The sequence below is a fragment of the Ambystoma mexicanum genome, chromosome 9 (genome assembly GCF_040938575.1).
Source record: "Ambystoma mexicanum isolate Mex_15411 chromosome 9, UKY_AmexF1_1, whole genome shotgun sequence".
Lineage (NCBI taxonomy): Eukaryota > Metazoa > Chordata > Amphibia > Caudata > Ambystomatidae > Ambystoma > Ambystoma mexicanum.
In genome coordinates this window covers 629,696,433-629,719,935 of record NC_090931.1, presented here as the reverse complement: position 1 = coordinate 629,719,935, position 23,503 = coordinate 629,696,433, and the positions used below count along the sequence as shown (strand labels likewise).

The following is a 23,503-nucleotide window of genomic DNA, read 5'->3' as shown; positions in this document are numbered from 1 at the left end:
CCAAGTCAGTAAAGGAGGTATATCACGCATCTGGCCCAACCAAAAAACCACAACAAAAAAAGTTGCCCTCCTGGTATCTAGTAGGCTACAGTTTACACCAAAGGCCCAAAGTAAAGACCCAGAAGGCTGGTTTCTCATGGTTATTGGGGAGATTAAGGGCTCTATGATTACAGTGGTTTCCATCTATTGTCCAAATGAAGCCCAAGCCCAGTTCTGGGAATCGCTTAGGAACATTTTAAGACCTTTGTCGAGGGATCCTTGGTCATTGGAGGTGATTTCAATATGGTCTTATACCCCGAGAGTGACGGAGAGTAAGACCCGGCACCGCTATCAGAGAGTAACTGTGATCGGCCCTCCACTTTTGGAAGGTTAACGCAGAGCTCGGTTTGTCAGATAACCATTCGAGGGGTCCAGGACCAGACCCATTATTCACATACTGATCGAGGGTCCATGACATGTTCTCGAGACTAGATTACATCCTGGTAGATTCCCCCGTTTGAACAAGTGAGCGAAGCCGTGGTTGAAATTGTCCTGGTCTGGTGATGGTCTGAATTAAGATGCGCCCGAGGCTCCCAGGCAGCACTATATGGTCATGCAATGATGTGCTGCTGCAAGAGATAGCTCAGTCACTCCTCAAGGCGATTATAGAATTGTTTGAAATGAATGACAATGGGGAGGTGGACACATCAGGGAGGCATTCAAGGCTACGATATGGGGGGGCCCTGATAGAAATGGGGTCAAGGATGAAGAAGGAAAGGGCTTGGGGGGAAAAGGGACCTTGGAGAGAAAATGAAAGCTATCCAGCAGGGGGGTAAACTCAAGTCCCACATTTTTATTTTATTTATTTTTTTGCACTTGTAGTGCGCCGAAAGCCGGCAGGCAAATGTTCCTGGGACAAAGGGCCGAACTGCAAGAGCATAGAGCTAAACTAAAGGCCCTTTTGGTCAGCCAAACGGAAAGAAAGTTAGCCTTCTTGAAACAAAAATACATGGAAAAGCGTGAGAAGGCTGACAAGATACTGGCATCGAGGTTGAGGGAACTGAGGAGTAGCAGAAGAGTGGAGATGATTCTCTCGCCTGGGGGTGAGAGACTCCTGATGGACCAACTGATGGCAGAGGAGTTTTCGGTAGTCTATAAAACGTTGTATACTTCAGAATATAATGGAGACGGAGCTGAGGTGGACTGCTTCCTTGAGACTCCCAAGTCCGCGTCTCCCACCAGAAATCTCTGAACTCCTGGAGGCCCCTATTACTTCCCAGGAAGTGATGGACACAATAAGTGGAATGAAAGGGGGTACTACTCCAGGATGGATGGTTTTACAGCACTCTTCTATAAGAAATGTTGCTCCACTCTGGCGCTGTTCATGGCCAAACCATTCAAATATGCGCTGGAGACAGGCACCCTCCCCCAGGCAATGCTTGGTGCTCTAATTGTAGTTATACCGAAAGAAGGGAAGGACCATGGCTTGTGTCAGTCATATTGACCCATCTCCCTGCTGAAGACTGACATTAAATACTGGCAAAGCTGCTAGCCAATAGACTGACCCATCATATGCCCTTGTTGGTTCATGGAGACCAGGTGGGATTTATCCCGGGGAAGCAAGGAGCAGACAACATAAGAAAGACCGTAGATTTAATGCACAAATCCAGTCTCGGGGAGCTGGGAGCATATCTAATATCCATCGACTCAAGAGAAGGCCTTTGACTGCATTGAGTGGCAGTATGAGTAAAGTCTTGAGCAAGAATGAGTATGGAGAGAAATTCTAGGGTTGGGCAGCAACACTATACTATGGTCCAATGGCAAGTGTGGTAGTCAACGGCAATATATCCTCCCCCCTTGCAGCTCACTAGAGGGACGAGGCAGGGTTGTCCCACCTCCCCTTGCTGTATGCTCTGGTCATGGAACCCCTAGCTATTGATCAAACCAGGGGATTACGTGAATCCGTTGTGGGGAGTTGGACTTTAAACTCTCATTGTTTGCCGATGATATTCTGTTACTTGACAAATCTATCGAAGTCACTGCCAGAACTCTTGAGCTAGATACAATCCTTTGGCAAGTTCTCGGGCCTGAAAATTAACCTGTCTAAGTCCAGTGTTATGCCCATGGGGGGAGACGCCCGGGATACCAGGGGTAGGAACACAATAGGGGGTATGAGGGTTGAGGACTCATCCTGCCCATATCTGGGCATCACCTGGATAGATTATTTGCGCCAACTACACTCCCCTACTAGAGAGAGAATAAGGTCGGACCTTCTACGCTGGGGGCCTCTCACTCACTTAGTTTGGTAGAATAGTATCTGTGAAAATGAATGTCCTCCCCGTCTCCTGTATTTGTTTATGGTCCTTCCCTCCCCCAGAATCCTTTTTTGCAACATTGCAGGCTATGGTGAGCCAGTTCATATGGCAGGGGAAGAAGCCTAGAATCAAGTGTGCGACGCTGACCCTCCGCAGATACTTTGAAGGGGGGGATGGGGAGGTGGCGCCGCTGCTTCTTCAGTCTTCCAGACTTTAGACTATACTTTAAAGCAGCGCAGTTGTAGGTGATGTTGGAGCACCTTAGGGATGACATGGGTACTTATTGGATGTTTGAGGATACATATACTCACCCCAAAAAAGTAAGAGACCTATGGGCACACACTAAAGATAAACCGCCCCATGTTAAAACTCGGCCTTCCCTGGCAGTGATCTGTGGGCTGTGGAAGTGTAATAGAGCAAACTCAGTCCTTTCCTCCTGGCCCTCCCCCTGAGCTCACTGTTGTGGTCCCCCCGCTGGACCTCGGGCGCAGGGGCTTTTCTAACACGTAGAGGTGGTCGGACATGGGGTTGGAGAGGGCTGCCCAATTGTTTAGGGGGAATACCTTCACCGAGTACGAGGCAATGGCAAAGGCTATGGGTGCATGCCCCTAACTATCTGAGTATCTCTGTCTGAAGGGTATACTGACGGACTCCAAATGGGGTGGTGATGTTTCTCAAAACCTTGCCCTCTTTGAGAAAACGGTTAGCGAGGCCCCCACAAGGAAGGGAGTGGTGTTGAGGATTTATAGAGTTTTGGTTACGGCCGACCTGGAGGGGAGGCAGAACTTTAGGCAGCTCTGGCATGCAAGGGCAGCGGCAGGAATATCGGAGGAAACCTGGGGAACAATCTGTAAACTAATGCTTGTGGGATCCCTTTACACATCAGCGATGGAGCACAACTTTAAAGTCCTCCACTCTTGGCACCTACCTCCGGTAAGGCTATCCAAAATGTTTGCAAGAACCTCCCCATTCTGCCCAAGGGAATGTGGTCAACAAGGGAGGTGGTACCATATGTGGTGGGAATGCCCGCTCATCCAGGTTTACTGGACAGAAGTGTTGAGCTGGATAAAGGGTCTGGTCCGAGTTTCCTTGGTGTTGCACCCCCTTGAGGTTTTGCTGGGTGTTCCGTTGGCAAACTCAGAGGCTTCCAGGCTCCCGAAAATAGTGGAGGACATGCTACGGGCCGGAAGGTTAGCGCCGGCCCAAAAATGGGAAAGTAAATTTGCCTCAACTCACAAAGAATGGCTAACTAAATTGCGGGATATACTCTTACGTCCCGTCCCCTTTCCTCCATACTGTATGGCTGTCCCTCAATAGGGACGGGAGATGCAACCTTTCACCAGAAAAAAACACCTTCCCCTTTAAATTTAGAGGTGCGCGTGGGTGCTGCCCTGGGAGCATGTGCTCACCCCACCAGCGCCACTCCCCAGTGCCCTTTACCGTGTCTATGGGAACAGGCTGATTTCACCAGTGCTCCTGGGTTTGGCTTCGGCCATGCGCTCTTCCCCGGAAATTCTTCTATCTTTTCTTTTTTCTTTTCAAACAGGTACTTGGTCCTTCGACGCCACGCTCCTCCCCGGCGTATGTCGACCTCAGTGGGCTTCAGCAGGTGTCCAGCCTGCAGGGGCTCTTCCCTACGTCTGATCCCCATGCTCTTTGCCTCCGCTGCTTTGGCCCGACCACGGCTGGGAAGATTGTACCTTGTGCAACGCACTGACTCCACGTGCACGGAAAAACAGGCTGGCTCGGTGGAGGGAGCTCTTCCAAAGGTCGCCTCCGGAGGACTTAAAGGACTTCGTCAAACATAGAGCAAGGCCCAGGGCAAGGCCTCTTTACCATTGCACCCCGTAAGGGTGACTTCTTCCCAATGAAGCGCCTGAGCAGGAGGAACCTCTCCGGTTCTCATACCAGCACACGTACCGAGGCTAGTCCAGCTACCGGCCTCATGGCCGAGGTGTCTCCGGATCCTTCCGGGTTCAGTGATGAGGGACAGCAAGGTTCTTTTACTGGGGTTACACCCGAGGGGCAACGCCCTAGTACCAGCATTATGTCCAAAGGGGCGCCTGTACGCAGCACTACCGGCACTTCTGCCGAAGGCAATACGCCTTCCAGGCCTCGGCCTGAGGTGCAGGGTAGGCTTCATGCTCCAACACCAAGCATCTTGGATGAGGCTGGGCCCAGTGAGCTAGGCACCACGACTCTGGCACGACAAGATGGCTGCCGCGCAAGACAAAATGGCAGCTCGTCCGATGCCACTCCTAGGAATGGAGCAGGTGGAGGAACGAGTCACAAGGTGGGACTGGTGTCAACCAGGTATGTGGCCTACAGTTTATCCATTAGCAGCGCAGGGCAGATATCCACTGCACCCCAGCAGAGTGTGCTCTGGCCCCAGCAGCCATCAGCCACTCCGTCAATATAACTGCCACCTCTTCAGCCTCTGAAGACAGGTTCTTCGAAAGGTTCCTAACGCTGATGAGAACCCCTCAAATGGGGCCCATCCTTTGGGATGCTATCAGGGATATGATCTCTCCGGTCACTCCACTGGCACCCATAGTCATTCCTCCTGTGGCTCCGGTGCCTCAGGCCCCAGTGCAGCCCCCGCTGCCCCTGCCAGCTCATCCAATTCCGGCTCTCCTGTCTCCCCCAGTACAGGCGGTTCCGCACTAGCCTCCACAGCAGCCACTGGCTCCGGTCTCCACCCCACAGCGCCCAGTACTCCACCTCCGGACATGCGGGTGGGCACAGATGAGGAAGATGACCCTGACACGCTGTCCTCTGCCAGGGCCTTCCACAAACGCTTTGCAGGTTTGGCAGAATATTTGGGTCTCCCTAGCCTGAGGTCAAGCAGCCCGAGGAGGGGGGTCTTGGAGAAGTCCTCACCCTAAGACACCCTACCAGAACGGGGATCCCGATGCAGAAAGAAGTCATTTCCCTGGCCAAGAAGGGGGGGGGGGGCTCAAGCCACACTCGGTCCAACCTGCCAATCGGCACCTCGATGCCAAGCATAGGCAGATGGAGGGGATACGCTCTTGCTTTCAGCTCATCCACAGCCGCACTCCTTGTGATCGCTGGGCATCTCTCTATTATAAGCCTGTCGTCCTCGGCCACCTCGTCCTCAGCGCTGCTAGGCAAGGAGGAGAAGATCATTGAGGCGTACGGGAAAAATCGTTACTGCGCCTCATTGCACCTGCGACAATCCAACGCGGATTCAATGCTGGCAGCCGTTAACCAAAGGCTTTAGCGCGAAATAGCTGACTTCCTCCCGAAACATCCGGCGCAAAGCCAATCGCGCTTCAAAGTGGGCCTAGGAGATGCCAGGCTAGTAGCGCAGGACATAATGGAGTCCACTGTGGCCCACATTAATACCTCTGGCCGGGCCATCTGCATCACCATGGACATGAGGACAGCGTGGCTCCGGGCTACCAAGTTTAACCCTGATGTCCAGGAACGCATATTGGACCTTCCTTTTCGAGGGTAGTGACCTCTTTCACTCCACCACGGATGAGGAATTGGATCAAAAGAACAGCTTGCAAACCACAAAGTGTTTATTCTTACTAAGGCTACGCCCAAGGCGTACACATCCTGCAAACGATTCCACATCCTGCAGGAGACCGAGAGGGCAGGAGCCCTTCTCACCCTGCATCAGCCTTCCAGCATCCTTATCCTTTGTGAAGCCCCTCCGCAGCACGAGGCACGCGATCGCCTGGATCGAGGCCCTACTCCACCTAATCGGCCTTAAATCACTGCAGTGAGCCCCTGTGCACCTGAAATGTGCTCTGAATTGCTTGCTATAGCTGATGCTGTGGCCTTCTGATCAGCTGTTATTTTGTCCGAAAGCCGCGCCTCAAACCGAGGCTCGCACTGGTTGCTAAGCAACCACCCACATCATCTACCACAAGCATCCGCCGGCAGGCGGAAGGAAGCCGGCCATTTGGAACAAGGCCAGGGAAAAAGGCATTGTTTGCCGTTCGCCGGTGAAAGCCGCTGGCCGCCGGTCCCACTACCAAGGTACTTGTCTGCTCTCCCACATCTTAACTGTCTTGGACTACCTTGTTCTATAATTTATCTACGCCACTATCAGCCTTTACATGTATTATGCTGCTGAAATTGCGAGTAGCCTATTGCCCATACGCTGATGCTCAGTAGATCCTTGCCTCCCCCTTCTACAATGCTTAAGCCTAGAAACAGCTTGCAGTAGATGCCGGCTAGCACTAGTCACCCTAACCAGAAACAAGCTAGCTACCAACTGATGAGGGTCATGGCTGACTTTATGCCCACTGTGCTAGTCTCTGAATCGGCTTTCTATGGACACTCTGCCTAGTGCGCCTTGTAGTATTGTTGATATTACTACTGTTAATATTTTGTCTATTGCTGATACTTCGATTCTGTATACTGTGGATACCTTGCCCTCTGTGTCAACAGTTCATAATAGCTCTTATATGCTGTGTGAATGTTAATCTACCTGAACATCCTATTGTTAGGCTCTCATTTCAGCCCTGCTCACTACTGTCTTACCTGTATGTATGATTGCGAACTAGCCTATGTCACCAATCTAGATTTGCTACATACTCTTCACTATTAACGTATGTTCACTCAATTGCCAGTATACAATACGCGGTATCTGACCAGCGACCTCTTAGCCTTAGGTTGCCCCATGAGTCGATGACACACTTGCTATTGAACGTATCACATGCCTAGTATTTAGATTGTACCTTTGTCACATTACACCCTTGAGGTGTGACCTTACAATAAGTAATATGCACACCATAAAGATTCATCTTATTTATACACGCTTCACCCTACTTTGGGCCATCATAATAATGACTTGCATTAACCACAAACCCTGCACTCTCCAGGAGAGAAACTCCCGACTCCGAGCAAGACTGCCACAAATCCATGATCCTAAAACCAATGGAACTAGACCCCAGTTTATCATGCACAACTCCCCTGCCATTGACCTAAACCCTTCTGCATTAGATTCTGATGCATTGAAAAAACTAATTCACAGCACTACCTGCTCTCTGCATAACCAAAACAAGAGCGGAATAAAAAAACTATTTCAGGAGCCCTCATTAACGCAAGAGCTCTTGTTGCGCATGCTACCAAAATTGCTGATCTACTCACCAATGATGACCTAGACTTAATGGCTGTCACTGAATCCTGGCTTCATGATGCAGCAGGCCCCGCACTCAGGATAGCCATACCAGACAATTACCATATACTCAGAGTTGACAGACCTAACACTAGAGGAGGCGGCCTCGCTATCGTAACCAAAACCAATCTGGCATTAAGGCTAACTACTCCCCCCGAAATTAAATCTTGTGAACTACTAGCAGCCAAACTACCTATCTCCAATAATAGCACACTAACTATTCTCCTAGTGCATAGACCACCTGGTCCAATAGGCACCTTGGAGGAAGACCTCTCCTGTCTCCTCACTAGCAACATAAAGGACTCCCCACAGCTCCTACTACTAGGTGACTTCAATTTGGGCTTCAATAATGCTGAGGACAAACGAGCCCAATCCATTGAAACTATTTTAGCGGAGCATGGCCTGACCCAAAAAGTCCTCGTTCCAACGCGCATAAAAGAGCGTACATTAGACTGGGTAGCCAATTTGAACTTTTCCATCAACATTACTAAAATAACCCCACAAGCCTGGACAGGCAACCATATTATTGGTTTTTCATCCACTATAGAGATTCAAAAGCTGATAAATCACGAAACGGTACCACCTCTCCCAACCAGAAGCAAAAAAGAAATTACTGTTGAAAAAGTGCTTCCTCTCCTCTTACCAGCTAACACCTTTGACCCAAACATTCTAGTTGAGACTTTCAACAACACCATGGCCAAGGCTGTGGACACCATCGCTCCAGTAAAACTACGCAAAAGCAAACAAAAGTCCCACCTCAATACATGGTTCACACCCCATCTCAAAGAACTTCGGCTCCAAAAAAGGAAACTGCAAGCTATCTGGAGACACCTACTATCTAACCCCGCCAATAAATACAAGAAAGAAATAATCCAAACTAAAAGGAATACATTCAATGATGGAATCATCAAGGCCAACTCCAATTCCAAGGAGCTCTTCACCATACTTCGGGAAATGGAAAATCCTATTGCACCCTCAGACAATGTCCCGAAAAACAAACAATTGTGTACCAGTATCCAAAATGCCTTATCAAACAAAATAGTGACTCTGCAGACAAAAATAGCAAACACAAAAGCATCCCTGCGCTCCACAGAGATGCACACTACCCCGCCGGCTGATATATCGACCACCGATAAACCTTTCAGGTTCACCAATATTTCCATACTGGAAACAGAAAAGGTTATATTATCTCTCAAACCGTCCAACTGCCAGGGCGCGAGCTGCCCTGCACAAATAATTAAGGATGCAGCTAGAGATCTAGCACCCTTTATCTCTAAGCTAATCAATGCTTCCTTTAACTCGAGTACTGTCCCCATGATCCTCAGAGTCCTGGGTGCTACCACTCCTCAAGAAACACTCTAGATCCGGCTTTCCCCACCAACTATAGACCCATCACTAAGGTCCCATTCCTCCTCAAAATTATCGATAGAGTAGCCTACCTCCAAATCCAAAACTATTAGGAGGCCAACCAACTACTAGGATCTTGCCAATCCGGATTCAGACCACAACACAGCACTGAAACGGCTTTAATTGACCTTAAGACACAAATTGATGAGTTCAAGGATAAAGGTCAAACAGCTATGCTACTCCTCCTTGACCTATCGGCAGCCTTTGACCTGGTGGACCATGCAGTGTTATGCAATACCTAGGGTCAGCTGCCCATTTCTCGAGTGAAGCTATAGCCCGGGTACAATCCTTCCTAGCTAACCGTACAATGAGTGTTCTCCCCCTCAGCTTCAGCAGACCCAATCCAAATTACCTGTGGTGTCCCACAAGGTTCATGTGTCTCACCGACAATGTACAACATCTTTACTAAGCCACTCTTCGACAAACTTGACAGGCTGGGTGTCACATACACAAATTATGCTGACGACGCTCAGATCCTCATACCCCTTTCGGGCAACTTTGTTGAAGACACAGCGCTAGTAAATAAGTCTGCCTAAATGACGACAAAACTGAGATCTTGATTCTGGGCTCTGACTCCAACCTCAAAAAACTCAGCCCCAGGTACGCTGCCTTCAAAGCAGTAACTGAGGTAAAAACACTAGGTTTTTATCTTGACTCCACACTATCCCTCAAACAAGTCAGTTCCATGGCTTCTTCTGCAGCTTACACTTGTAAACTGATTAGAGCTTGCAGACCCTACCTAGCCAAAACAAACTGCATTATGCTTGCCAATGCAATAATAATGTCCAAGCTTGATGATTGCAATGCCCTATATGCAGGCGCTAACAAAAATATCATAAAATGCAAATACTGCAAAACAATGCCCTAAGAGCAGCTTTGAACATACCCTGTAGAGAGCATATTTCCAACATTAGGAAAGACCACCACTGGCTATAAATTAGCGATGGAATACCCCTTAAAACAGTATCCCTTACCTTTAAAAGATTCAACAATTCCGCACCGCCATATATCTCCGCCAGACTGACCAGAAGAACCTCTACCCACCACACGAGAGCCTCTAACCATCTATGCCTAGAAATTCCTAGATTCACACTGTCTAAAGCTGGAGGAGTTAGCTTCCCAGTCAAAGCTGCTCTTGCCTGGAATGCACTACCCACTGCTTTGAGAGAAATCCAGCCTTAGTCTAGATTTAGACACAACCTTCTGAACTGGCTCCGGACTAAGGACACCTCATAAACTTCCACCCACTATGGAACACCTTCCTGGCTTCCATGATGATAATACCCTGTCATTATTTTCACCTTTGTATTCTAGACTATCCACCTCTTCTTACCTAAACTCTTTGTACCATGTATATATGTAATGTATGTATTGTAATAACCGTAAGTTGTAACTAAGCTTTAAATATTCATGTAACTGTTGTGCCCTGCTATCTGAGGGTTTGGTGCGCATTATTAAATAAACAAACACCCAGTTACATCAATGCTCCGACAAGAGGCGAATGTTTGGTGGGTTCTGGGGCTTCCAAGAACTGAGGTCCAGACAGCCTGACCGTTCCCCGAGTCGGCATCGGCAGAAACAACAAAAAGGAGGTGGGACGCAAGGACTTCTTCCAGATTCCCCCCCCCCCTTCCCCTCCCCTCCTGCAACAACTTCTGAGGGAAAGAAGGCATGATGTGTCCCTTGTCCACGTGTCTCCGGTGGGGGGCAGGCTTGCCTTTCACGTGCAATTTTGGCACCAGAACTTTTCGGACCCCTGGATCCTATCCGTAGTCTCCACAGGGTACCACATACCAGTCCCTTCCTCTCCTCCCTCCTCCCCCTCCCCCTCCTCTCCTCTCGCACAGATTTGGAAGAAGTCCCAGCCTCCCAGATAAGATTGGAATTTTATTCCAGGGTTTTTGCCATACAGAAGAACCACCAGGCTGGCCTGAGAGTTGTGTTGGACCTTTCCACCCTCAACCTCTCCCTTCCTCTGCAGAAATTCAAGATGGTTATGCCAGCACTCATTGCAGAGACACTGGACAAGGGAGACTGGATGTGCTCCCTGGATCTGAAGGACTCGTATCTACGCGTCCTGATTTGTCAGCCGCGTCGTTCTTTTCTGCGGTTCAGGATCATGGACTGCCATTTCCAATACAACGTGCTACCCTTTGGCTTCAACTCAGGGCCCAGGACCACCACATATTCCCGTACCTGGATGACTGGCTCGTCAGGGCCACATCTCCGGATGCGGTTCATCATAACTCTTCCGCACTTAAGAACTCACTCCACGACCTGGGGTTTACCATCAACCTCAAGAAGTCTCAGCTGCAGCATAGGCAGAGCCTGACCTTCCTGGGCCTCATCTGGGACACAGGCTCTGAGAGAGTCTTTCCCTCAGAGGACAAAATCACTGCCATCAAGCGAGCCACTACTCAGTTCCTCGCCAGGTCAGTGACCTCGGCCTGGTGGTACCAACACGTGTTGGGTACAATGGCAGCAGTCCTACTGGCTGTACCCCACACAAGGATGAGGAGATTACAGTTGCACTTCTCAGCCTCATGAAATCAGGAGAAGGGCTCCCAAGCAGAGCCGGTCAGCATGCCTCCTTTTCTCCCCTCGGACCTCACATGGTGGTTCGCAGACTGCAACCTGCGGCAGGGCAAGCTCTTCTGGCAGACGGCCCCTCAGGTCACTATCACTACGGACTCCTAGCTGGGGTGCCACTCTGGACAGCCACAGCATCCATGGAGTCTGGACTCTGCAGGGGCAGAAGTCCCACATCAGTTGACTGAGGCTGAAGGCCTTTCTCCCTCTCATTGGGGGCAAGGTAGTACTTATCCAGACGGACAACTCTACCAGCATGTACTATGTCAACAAGCAGGGGGTACCAGTCCCCTCCACTGTGCAACCTAACGGTCAGCATGTGGGAATGTGCACTGGAGAACAACATCTACCTCATGGACGTCCACCTCCCGGGGTTGTGAAACCTGGAGGCGGACAGGCTCAGCAGACAGGGAGCAGACAATTACGAGTGGCAATTGAACAACCTGGTACTGAAGGAGATCTTCCTCTGATGGGGGCAACCCCAAGTGGATCTGTTTACCCCCCCCTGCACAACAGGAAATGCCAGCAGTTCGCCTCATGGGCAGGGTCAAGGCCCCGGCTCCCTGGGCGATGCATTCAAGATACAGTGGAACTGCATGACGGCGTACGCCTTCCCGCCCACACCCCTGGTCCACAGGGTCATCTGCAAGATAAAGGAGTCTTGTCACCACATCATCATCATTCTGATAACTCCCTGGTGGCTGGCGAGACCGTGGTTCTCCGAGCTTCTTAGCCTATCGGACAGGCCCCCCATTCACCTACCGGTGCGACCAGCTCGCCTCCTGGCGCAGCAGGGGTGCAGAGTAGTCCACCCCGCCCCGCACAAGCTAGCCCTCGCAGCGTGGTTCCTGAGCAGATCACGCTGAAATACTTCAGCCTTTCACAGGCTAACCTAGACATCATTCAGGGCGCCAGAAGCAAGGCTACTAGGAGCCAATACAAAAGCAAATGGTCTAGATTCTGCCAATCGGCTGACTCTAAGGAGATCGACCCTCTTAAGTGCACTTTGGACGATGTGCTCTCCTTCTCGGCCCACCTTGCCCACTCTGGCGTGCAGCTGGACACATGCCTCACCTACTTAGCAGTCATAGGGTCTTACAGGAATTCGGAGGAGGGCGTGTTCTCCAACCCGGTGGTCAAGTGACATTTGGCGGGCCACCACAGCCTGTACCCGCCTACAATGAAACCACACCCTCTGTGGGACCTCAATGAAGTGTTGGGCGCCTTGGCGCACAAACCATTCGAGGCAGTGGCATCCGCGGACATCAGGTTGGTCACCATTAAAACAGCTCTGCTGGTGGGCCTCGGTTCACAGAGTCCGCAAGATACAGGTTCTGGTGGCATCAGAACACTACACAACCTTTTACAAGGACAAGGTGGTACTACGAGCGCACCCTGCGTTCCTGCCCAAGGTAGCCTCCTCCTTCCATCTTAACGAGGAGATGGTCTTAACCACTTTATTCGCCGACCCCAAGGATGAGCCTCAGAGGGTCTTGCACTGTCTGGCTGTCAGACGCGCTCTGAAATACTATCTTGACAGGACCAAGGATTTCCTCAAGTCAGACACCCTGTTCGTCACCTTCGGTGGGTCTAGGCCAGGTTAGCAAGGTGGATGGTCTCGGCCATCAAGGAGGCCTATGAGGAGCAGCACAAGCAATTGCCAGCCAACATGCATGCCCACGCTGTCGGAGCCAAGGCCACAGCCATTGCATTCCAACGGCATGTCTCGTGGCAGGTCATCAGAAGGGCAGCCACCTGGGCCTCCCCTACGACTTTCTGTAAGCACTACTGTTTGGACGCCTCCTCTAGGTCAGACGCGACCTTCAGATCGGCGGTTCTAAGGAACCTGTTTTGTTAAGGAGGGTCTCCTCTCCACCCTAGGGCTACATTCAGTTGTAATCGCCCATACAGTAGGAGGAAGGGGACGGGTCGCGAGTAAGTACTAGTTACTCACCGTAGTGACTAACTTACTCTTATTCCATAGTCCCCTTTCCTCCATACGTCCCACCATCCTCCCCCTAATAATACTGGTGTCATTGGGCAATGTGTAAAATTGTCGACGCGTCAATGGGGACTGAGGAGTGGCGCTGGTGGGCGGAGTCAGGCGAGCGCATGCTCCCTGGGCCGTGCCCCCGCGCGACTCTAAATGTAAAGGGGAAGAAGGTTTTTTCTGGTGAAAAAGGTTTCTGTCTCCCGTTCCTAGCGAGGGACGCCCATACAGTATGGAGGAAAGGGTATTATAGAGTAAGAGTATGTTAGTCACTATGATGAGTAACTAGAAATGTTTACATACGAGAATCTGACAGCGATTGTTCATGATAGGATGGAAGGTTTTTTATCAGAATGGGGTACTGTGTTAAAAGAAGGATCTGAAGGTCTTAAGCTCGAAGGCGAAGGGTGAGCCCAGGTTTGTGCATAGCGATTGGTCTCCTGGGGTCGAAGGAGGCACCCGTAAAGCACGGACACGATATATGGATCTCCCACCGCCAAACTAAGCTGAGGACTTGGTCCCACCGACTGGTCTTTTAGTCCCATTTGATGGTTGGTTAGGGTAGCTTCTGAGCAGGGTTTAGGTACGTGGAGGAGGATGGGGTGGGGAAAGGGGTGAGTTTCAGCTGTTATTAAATGCTTGCAATGCAATGTATTGCCTGTTGAAAAAATGCTCATTAAAATGTAAGTGGGGGAAAGCAAAGCCCCAACAAGAGGTAAACTGGGTTACCAAGTTTAGAGTAAAAGAATGAGTGTGGAAAAAAGTTCAGTCGGGAGAATCGGTCCAAAAATCCAATAGTCCAGCAAAATTGCGGGGGGAATCATAAAGTGGGGAGAATTTCACTCAACAAGGAAAATCTACCTAACGGGTACACTAGACCCAGGAGATCGTTTATATAAGTGTGGGACTTATAAGCATGCAAGATTTTAGTAGTCGGGAGTTGCTGGATGAGGGGGGTGGAGAGTGGGGGGGGCGAGGGTGTTGTCACTTCCTTGCTCTTGGTGATAGATTTCACTGAGATTAAAGGTGCAGACCAGTGCCATGCTGGAGAGGTTCCACGAGTCAGTTGTATCCTAAATCGTGGCTGGGGGCTGCTCAGCCCACCAGTGTGAAGGATGTGCAACATTTAAACAAACAGAAGCTGTCCAGTTATGTAAAGTAAGCTGCCCAGCAACAAGTATACCCTGGCTGCAATGTGGATTCGGACTAGAGGGCCACCCTCCGAGATTCAAGCACACAAAGCACTACCATGAATCCAAGACTGGATCCTGCCAAAGTGCATTTCTTAATTTGAGTTTCCATCCTTAGGGGGCAAAAAGACTGCAGTGAAAAAATACAAGAAAAAATAAATGGGAGAAAAGCTTTCCTTACACTGGCACCCTTGGGAACAAACCAATTTAACTAAAACATGTGAGTTGAGTAGGTGATTAAAGCTAAACCCTAAAGCAGCGAGAATTCCAAGTCCATAACAGAGATGCTGGAGTTGCATGAAAATTAGAGGAGGGAAAGTTGCAAAAAGTGAAATTTTCCCTAACGCTTCCATTTACTTATTTTGACCTATTATTGAAGTGTTAGCTTACTTTTTGTAAATAAGCATTTTTAGAGCACATTGTAAAATATTGTATATATTTATCAGCATACTCTTTTTGAACAATCTTTTACTTTGTGTTATGTTTTGTCTGATAAGCACTTACCACCAGTCTCTACCTCTCCTACGCTTAAGCCTTGCACACTACCACAGCTGTTCTCTCTCAAACTCTATATCAGGGTTTTCAAAACAGCCCTCCTACTATCTACCATCAAAACACATTTTTTATCAAAGGATTGTAACCTTTCCATGTAAATGTGGTGTTTTGTGTTGTCATGTATGCCCATTTGGTCTTATAATTGGTTTATTTCTCTTCTCGCTTTTAGGTTTTTACAACTCCAGCTCAACAACCAGTGGCAACACCTTTGATGACCCCCAGCTACAATTACACCCCAAGTCAACCAATTACCACCCCTCTGTACCATCAGCTGCAGGCCAGCGTTGCATCTACGCCTACACCTATACTTACACCTGCCCTTACACCTGCTCCTACACCACAATCTTTGCAGCAACCATCTCCTTCTCCAATGTTGACTCCATCTCCGACTGCCAGACAAAGACAGCAGCCAAGGTAAGTATCTGTGGCAGCACGTCCTACAGGTGGAGTGTGCAGTGCTCCTGACGAAACGGGAAAACGTGGCAACATAATAACAGAAAACAGCTGAAGGACCAAATGGGATACAAAGTGCTGTGGTCTTAATAATTTGAGTAGTAGTCGGTCTTGGCTGTTCCACGGGATCCCCCTACACTGACTGATGTTTGCTTGCCGATTATTTAACTGTTAAACCGTGCAGCCCCAAAGTAGAGCCTTCATACCATCATGGTCAAAGAATTGATATTCTTCTAAACATATGTATTTCTGAAGGGCAGAAAAATGGGGGCTATGCGATGACCAAGGATAGTTTATCAAGATTGGGTTTTTAGCTTGGGTAGTATGTAAGAGGTTAAACATGTTACAGATTGGAGAGATCATGTGTGAGGTTGGGTACCACTGGAGAAAAAAAACTTGCCTCCAACATGGGACTGTTCATATATTGGCATGGCCTGAATAATTTTCTGTTACCTGAAGGCTTTCCAAATATTCGCAGGAAGGGGTGTTCTGTGGTAGCCAAATGAAACATTCTTTTTTTGTCCAAACTGCAAAATAGTAACTTAGAAAATGCTCTAAGATTGATGGATATGTGCTGGTCCATAGGTGTGGTTTTATGACGTTTTAGGATGTTTCTTGACCCTATGGTTGGGGTTCAGGAAGATCATTCAACCTCTAAGTTGAAAGGCTTCCTTGTATAGGCCCGATTCTCATAGAGGTAAACCTCACATAGTAGTCAAGGGTCTATTCCATTGGGAGGAGCAGGTTGCAAGGGGTGTGTGATAACATACAGCAGCACACAGCAAGGGAATGTCTGAACCTTGTCTTTGACAATAGACTGTACAGGCTTTAGCAGAGACGGTACCTGTAAGTAGCTTTGCTTTGGGACTGCCACAATTGGTACTGGACACTTTCAATGGTTAAGTCTTGAGACCTGAACACAGGGTTTAGGGGTCAAAGAAGGCATGAAAACCCAATGCTTGTCAGCTATCCACAGTCCATAGTAAAGCTCTTCAGTTATCACAAAGCATATCTGCTTGTGTGCAGTGGTTTGCTTTGGACCAATTGTATCTAGTGCAACAAAGACCAACGGTCTCTGGATAGAGGGAAGAATTAAGTGTCAGAATCAGTTCAGCAGAGGTGGTGTAGGGTATGCAGGCCTCCTCTCCCTTCCAAGGAGGACATTACAAGTGCTCTTGGCGACGTTGCTTGTGTGTAGAAAGGTGTGCCCGATGCTGCACTTTGGATTGAGACGGTAAGTTGCGATCTTGGGCAGTAGTAGGTTGCACTTGTTTTAGGACTGATTTTCTATACTCTGGCCTGGTGGACAGATGTGTAGACAGTCAACCTATTATTGGGACAGGTACAACTCTGGGCACTGTAGCCAAACCATTTCAAGGTAGCAAGGCGATTGGTCTAGGCTAAGTCTCAAGGTGGTGAGCTTGTAAGCGGTCCACAATGAGCATAAACGGTGAAACAGTCAAGGAACACACCTAGACAAACGGGTATAAAAATACTTTAATTATGGCCAAATAGCACAGTAAAGAATTACTACTAACAGGAAATATCACACAACACTAATAATTGATATTTCTGATGCTTGTGAATCTGCTTATAGTCACATGCTGTGCATATTGTACGACATCTAGTGGTAATCGCTGAGTATTGCATCTTGTCTTTCGAGGATCGAAAGGGGACGTCGACATTGGCATGCTTGTAACACTATCCCTAACGTGACGTGCAGTGTACCCAAAATCCCTCACTCATCGAGGTCCCTAAGATTGTTTTTTTTCCACCCAGCTAGCTGGTCGCCTTATGCAGAGCTCGAAAAATTGCTTGTCATGAACTTCAGATCACGGCCCTTTTGGACCTCCGGGTCCTTGTCTTAACGGGGCTTACATTCCGTACTACTTCCAACATGGCCATCCAGAGCTGAAGCCCTTGCTCGCTCCATGCGCTGAACGCGGCGTGATCTATTTATAGACCACGCCTTCCGCGGCTCCGCATGTCTCAATGCTATTGCAGAGGAGCCTAAGACGTGTGTTCGTAGCTCGCGGTATTGTTTCCTTTGTCCCAGTGCTATTACCCGCTCCTGACCCTTTCACCCTTCCTGATTCCGATCATTACTAGCCTTTCCCAGACTCCTGGACTCCGCGCTCCCGGAACTAAACGTAACCTGGAACCAGACGAGACTCGAGCAGCGCTGTTCAAGACCAGGAGCGTTCACAAGAAGGCAGCGATCGAAGACACCGGCAAACACCGGACCCAGGTGAGAAGGGGGTAACTCCTTGACCGTTTGAGACGCCACCCGATGGAACCTAAAATCGAGATGGAAGCCTCCGTGCAGGACTTAATGCGACGCATGCAAGAATTATCAACCGAGGTTCAAAATCTTAAGGCGGAAAACGCTGCGCTCAAACAATTGGTCTTATCCCGGGATTCTGCTACAAAGGAGGGTGCCCTGTTGGGCGGTATTGTTGACAAGTATGATGGTTCGGCAAAAACACTTCGCGGATTCCTGGATTCATGCCTGGTCCACTTTACCTTTAAGCCCTATTATTTCTCGACTCCTAGGGCTAAGGTGGGTTTCATCATATCCCACCTTTCTGGCAACGCCTTAACTTGGGCAACACCCCTTGTTAACTCCGGCGATGCCCTCCTAGACGACTATGATGGGTTCATACAGTCCCTTAAAGGCATGTTTGACCATCCAGAGCAGGTCTATACTGCCCAAGAACGCTGCTGGACTTTCAACAGGGCTCCCAAGATATGCTCACCTATGTGACCAGATTTAAACAATTGGCTAAGGAAGCACACTGGTCCTCTGAGGCTAGTTTTGCCCTGTTCAGGAGAGGCCTGAACGATGAGATCAAGGATGAACTGGCCAGGGTGGCCAGACCAAATTCATTCCAAGCACTAATGGACCTGGCCTTGCAAAAGGCTGAAAGGAAGAAATCCAAGGGAAACCCACCCAAGACGTCCTTTGAGAGCACAGCCAGAACGGACGCAAACCCAAGTCCAGCCCCAGAACTTGAACCCATGCAAATTGGAGCCTTTCGTGGACCCATATCACCTCAAGAAAGATTGAGAAGGATCCATACAGGTTTGTGTATTTTTTGTGCTTCAGACAAACATTTGGTCAGGGAATGTCCTCTGGCACCTCCTCGGCGTTCGGGAAACGCCAGCTCCCGATCTTAAATGGAGCAGAGATTCGGGAGAGAGATGTTTGCTCCACATCAATTCCATCCTTGAACTCTCCTGGACAAAACAGTTTGGTGATACTACAGGCCTTCCTGTCGCCCTCCAAAGACAAGACCTATCCTATTCTGGCCTTGGTGGACTGCGGAGCTATGGGAATTTTCATTGATCAAGTCTGGGTTGTTAGTCGTCATATTCCGTACGAGACACAAAACACCATGCAGCTGGTGGAAGCAATTGACGGAAGACCCCTCTCTTCAGGACCCATAAGCCTGCAGACTAAAGAGAGCCAACTTTCCATAAACCATCATCAAGAGCGGATTACATTCGACATCATTGGGTCAGCCCATTACCCCATGGTTTTGGAAATGCCCTGGTTACAAAAGCACAATCCGTATAGCAATTGGACAGCAGGATCATTATTCCTAGGCTCAGAGTTCTGTATGTCCCACTGTCTATCCCTGGACCCCTCCTCGTTAACTTCTAAAGAACCACCAAGAGACCAAGAAACACTACTCATGGTTTCCAATATCATACAAGTTCCAGAGGCCTATCAGGGATATGCTGATATATTTTCTACTGCCATAGTCAAAGCCTTAAAGCCTCACATGCCCGAAGACTGTGCCATAGATACGGATCCTTCAGCTGTAATTCCCTTCGGCAGAATGTTCATTCTTTCCGAACCCGAGAAAAAGGCCCTTCGGGAATACCTAGACACTAATCTTGAAAACGGCACTATAAGACCCTCAAACTCCAGCGGGTGCTTCGTTGTTCTTGGTTCCCAAGAAGGATACCAAGGAACTCAGACCTTGCCTCGACTATAGAGGCTTAAATCAATGCAACCTCAAAGATCGGTACCCACTGACCCTGATCTCAGATATCCTGGAAGCTGTGAGAGAAGCCATAATATTCACCAAATTGGATCTCAGGGGTGCCTACCATTTGATCCGTATCCGGGAAGGAGACGAGTGGAAGACCGCCTTTAGAACACCCTTTGGCCACTACGAGTACCTGGTCATGCCCTTTGAACTAGCCAATGCCCCAGCAATATTCCAACGTTTTATGGATAGGGTGTTCTCTGATATGTTGTTTCTCTTCGTCATTGTCTATCTGGACGACATATTGATTTTTTCCAAGGACCCTCTGAAGCATGAAGGACATGTTAAGGCAGTTCTACAAAGACTCCAGAAACATCACCTCTTAGCCAAGCCTGAAAAATGTTTGTTTCACGTTTCCTCTGTGCACTATCTGGGATTTATCCTTAGTCCAGAGGGGATTGGCATGGACCCTTCAAAAGGAAAGGCCATTCTCGCCTGGCCTACTCCCACGTCCGTGAAAAAAATCCAATCCTTCCTAGGACTAGCCAATTTCAAGTTCATAGCCACCTTTTCCGAGATTGTACAACCTATAGTGGCTCTGCTAAAGGACGACACCCCATTTGTCTGGTCAACATTACAAGAAACTGCATTCCAGCGTTTAAAGACCAAGTTCAAACAAGCTCCCATTTTGGCTCAACCCGATACAAGTCGACACTTTTTAGTGGAAACGGATGCCTCTAATTACGCTATAGGAGCAGTGTTGAAGCAGAAAATGGAGGACGATTTGGAACACCCCGTTGCTTATCTTTCAAGAACCTTAACTCCGAGTGAAACACACTACTCCGTCCTGGAAAAGGAACTCTTAGCCATTCGCCAAGCCTTCACTGAATGGCGACACCTACTTCTGGGAGCCAGACATCCTGTCCAAGTCCGTACTGATCATCGAAACCTTCAGATTCTAAAGTCACTGGAGTGCAGGAACAGTCGTTGGGCCTACTTTTTTGCCCAGTATCAGTTCCACATTACTCATGTCCCTGGATCACAGAACCTGATCGCTGACGCCTTGTCTTGCCGTCCTGACTACGTGATCACTGAAGATAAGGCATTTCCTAAAATGTTTTCTCCCACGATCTTCGTAGCCCAAGCAGTTGATCTCCTGGAAGAAGTCCGATCGCAAACCCAATCCTCGGAAATATGGAAGGACATTTCAACAAGAAATCACTGGAAATTAAGAGCCAAGGAAGGCTACTTATTCAAGGAAAATGCACTACTCATTCCTACACGGAAGTTACAGCAAAAAATAATAAACCTTTGTCATGACACACTCCATTCCGGGCACCGAGGTATCGCCAACACCCTCCGTCTTTTACAGAGACAGTTCTGGTGGCCTAAAATGAAGTCTTGACGTACAGCAATACATCCAGGCTTGTATAACCTGTGCCCAAAATAAACATAACAAAAGTCCGGCGGGTCTTCTTCTGCAGCCCACTCTACCCTCTAAACCATGGGAAATCATCGCTACAGACTTTATGGTAGTTACCACCTTCCCGAGGATATACTACCATCATGGTTGCCATAGATCTGTTTACCCATATGGCCCATTTTACGCCACTGATGAAACTACCCTCCTCTTCAGAGCTAGCTGGAATATTTCTGGAACACATATTCCGACTACATGGGCTTCCTTCCAAGATCATATCTGACCGGGGTCCCCAATACATTTCACAATTCTGGAAACACCTCTGTCGGGTACTAGGAATCCAATGTGCCCTCTCTTCAGGATATCACCCCCAAACCAACGGTGCCACAGAACGTGCAAATCAGACCCCGGAACAATATCTCCGATGTTTCGCCACCAAGGTCCAGGATGACTGGTCTCTCCTGATACCCATTGCGGAATTCGCTTACAACAACTCCGAACACTCAGCGCTACAGACCAGCCCTTTCTATTGTAGTCGGGGGTTCCATCCATCGGTTTTACCCTTGGTTCTTCCTTATCCTACACCAGTACCTACTGTTGACTCCTGGATCGAAACTCTTTTCAACATTCACTGGGAGGCTAAAGAACACTTGGAGAAAGCCAGATTACAGACCAAGAGGTATGCGGATTCCAAGAGAAGACCAGGTCATTCCTACACGGTCGGTGACCGATTGTGGTTGTCATCAAAACTACTCCCCCCCCTACACTTGCGACCAAACAAGCTGGCTCCCCGCTACTATGGTCCATTTCCCATCAAGGAGATTATCAATCCTGTCTCATATCGAATCAAGCTACCTGACTCCTGGAAAAGAATTCATCCAGTTTTTCACACATCCCTATTGAAGCCCTACATCCAATCCTCTCGAAAATCCAGTAGACCTCTTCCTCTACTGGTTGACAACCAACTGGAATATGAGATGTCCCGGATTTGTGACTCCAGGTATAAGCAGGGCCATCTTCAATACCTAGTGGAGTGGAAAGGATATCCTCCTAGCGAAAGGACCTGGGAACCTGTTTCAAATATCAAGGCTCCTCGGTTGCTCAGAAGATTTCACCTAATACACCCGGGCAAACCTGGAGGGAAAGGTCTACGGAGGAGGCATGCTGTCATGAACTTCAGATCACGCCCCTTTTGGACCTCCTGGTCCTTGTCTCAACGGGGCTTACATTCCGTACTACTTCCAACATGGCCGTCCAGAGCTGAAGCCCTTTCTCGCTCCATGCGCTGAACGCGGCGTGATCTACTTATAGACCACGACTTCCGCGGCTCCGCGCGTCTCAATGCTATTGCGGAGTAGCCTCAGACGTGTGTTCGTAGCTTGAGGTATTGTTTCCTTTGTCCCAGTGCTATTACCCGCTCCTGACCCTTTCCCCCCCCTTCCTGATTCTGAGCATTACTAGCCTTTGCCAGACTCCCGGATTCCTGGACTCCACGCTCCCGGAACTAAACGCAACCTGGAACCAGACGAGACTCGAGCAGCGCTGTTCAAGACCAGGAGCGTTCGCAAGAAGGCAGCGATCGAAGACTCCGGCAAACACCGGACCCAGGTGAGAAGGGGGTGGAACTCCTTGACATTGCTTATATCTTTGTCCACGACCTCCGGTCGTTTTATATTCGTCCCCCTTTGATGACTACTTCACAGGCAATGATGAAGACTGTGGAAGAGAACTCCAGACTTCGCCGGCAGATGCTTTGGTCGACGCTGTCGACCGCGTGGCCCTCCGGCCAGGCCTACACAGTAGGGAGAGCGGGGTCCGGGGCTCTGTTTCTTTTCAAGAATGCATTTCCTTCTCCCCTCTCACTTACCTTCTGGTTTTGCTGTCGCTATAAAACCTGAGCTATGGACAGGACACCTTTTTAAATTTTGCCCTTCTTGTAAAGGAAAGTATCCCTGGAAGGACACGCACCGAGGTGTAAGAAGTGTCTACCTCGAGTTCACCACGAGGAATCCTGTCGGTCGTGCAAGCTTTTATGTCCCAAGACGGTAAAAGAACGCTGAGTAAAATGGTGGGTGGCCTATGCCATGCAGCAGGCCGAGGGTAGCTCCGCCATCGCCACAGGCGCCTCGAGTGATGAGGAAGTTGGCGACCGCTGTGGCTCCGATACAGAGGCCCTTGACCTATCTTCGGAGCAGCCACGCTCCAAAACGTCCGTCCCCGGCAGGCATGCCACCAGTTCTGCTATGGGGAGTGTACACTCCGGCGACAAGGACACACACACAAACACACTCACACTCTCCCTCTCCTGGCCTCATCGACGGATTCGTCGGGGCGGCCGTAAACTCCAACTGGTGCGCCAATAACTTTGACGAAACCCACCGATCCGCTGCATCCGGGCATTCGAGTCACAAGGGTGTATGTACCACACCGCACAAGGACGCTGCAACGCCTCACAAGA

The 23,503-nt window shown here is 49.2% G+C and overlaps 1 protein-coding gene across 3 annotated transcripts in view; it reads left to right on the top strand.

Moving 5' to 3' along the window:
- The window catches only part of SUPT6H (SPT6 homolog, histone chaperone and transcription elongation factor), a 1,195,112-nt gene that overhangs the window by 1,137,944 nt on the left and 33,665 nt on the right, over positions 1-23,503 (top strand). For all 3 annotated transcript variants that reach the window (XM_069615328.1, XM_069615329.1, XM_069615330.1), the window contains one exon: positions 15,347-15,591. In XM_069615328.1, the coding sequence (XP_069471429.1) occupies positions 15,347-15,591 (245 nt within the window). The remainder of the gene's footprint in view (positions 1-15,346; positions 15,592-23,503) is intronic.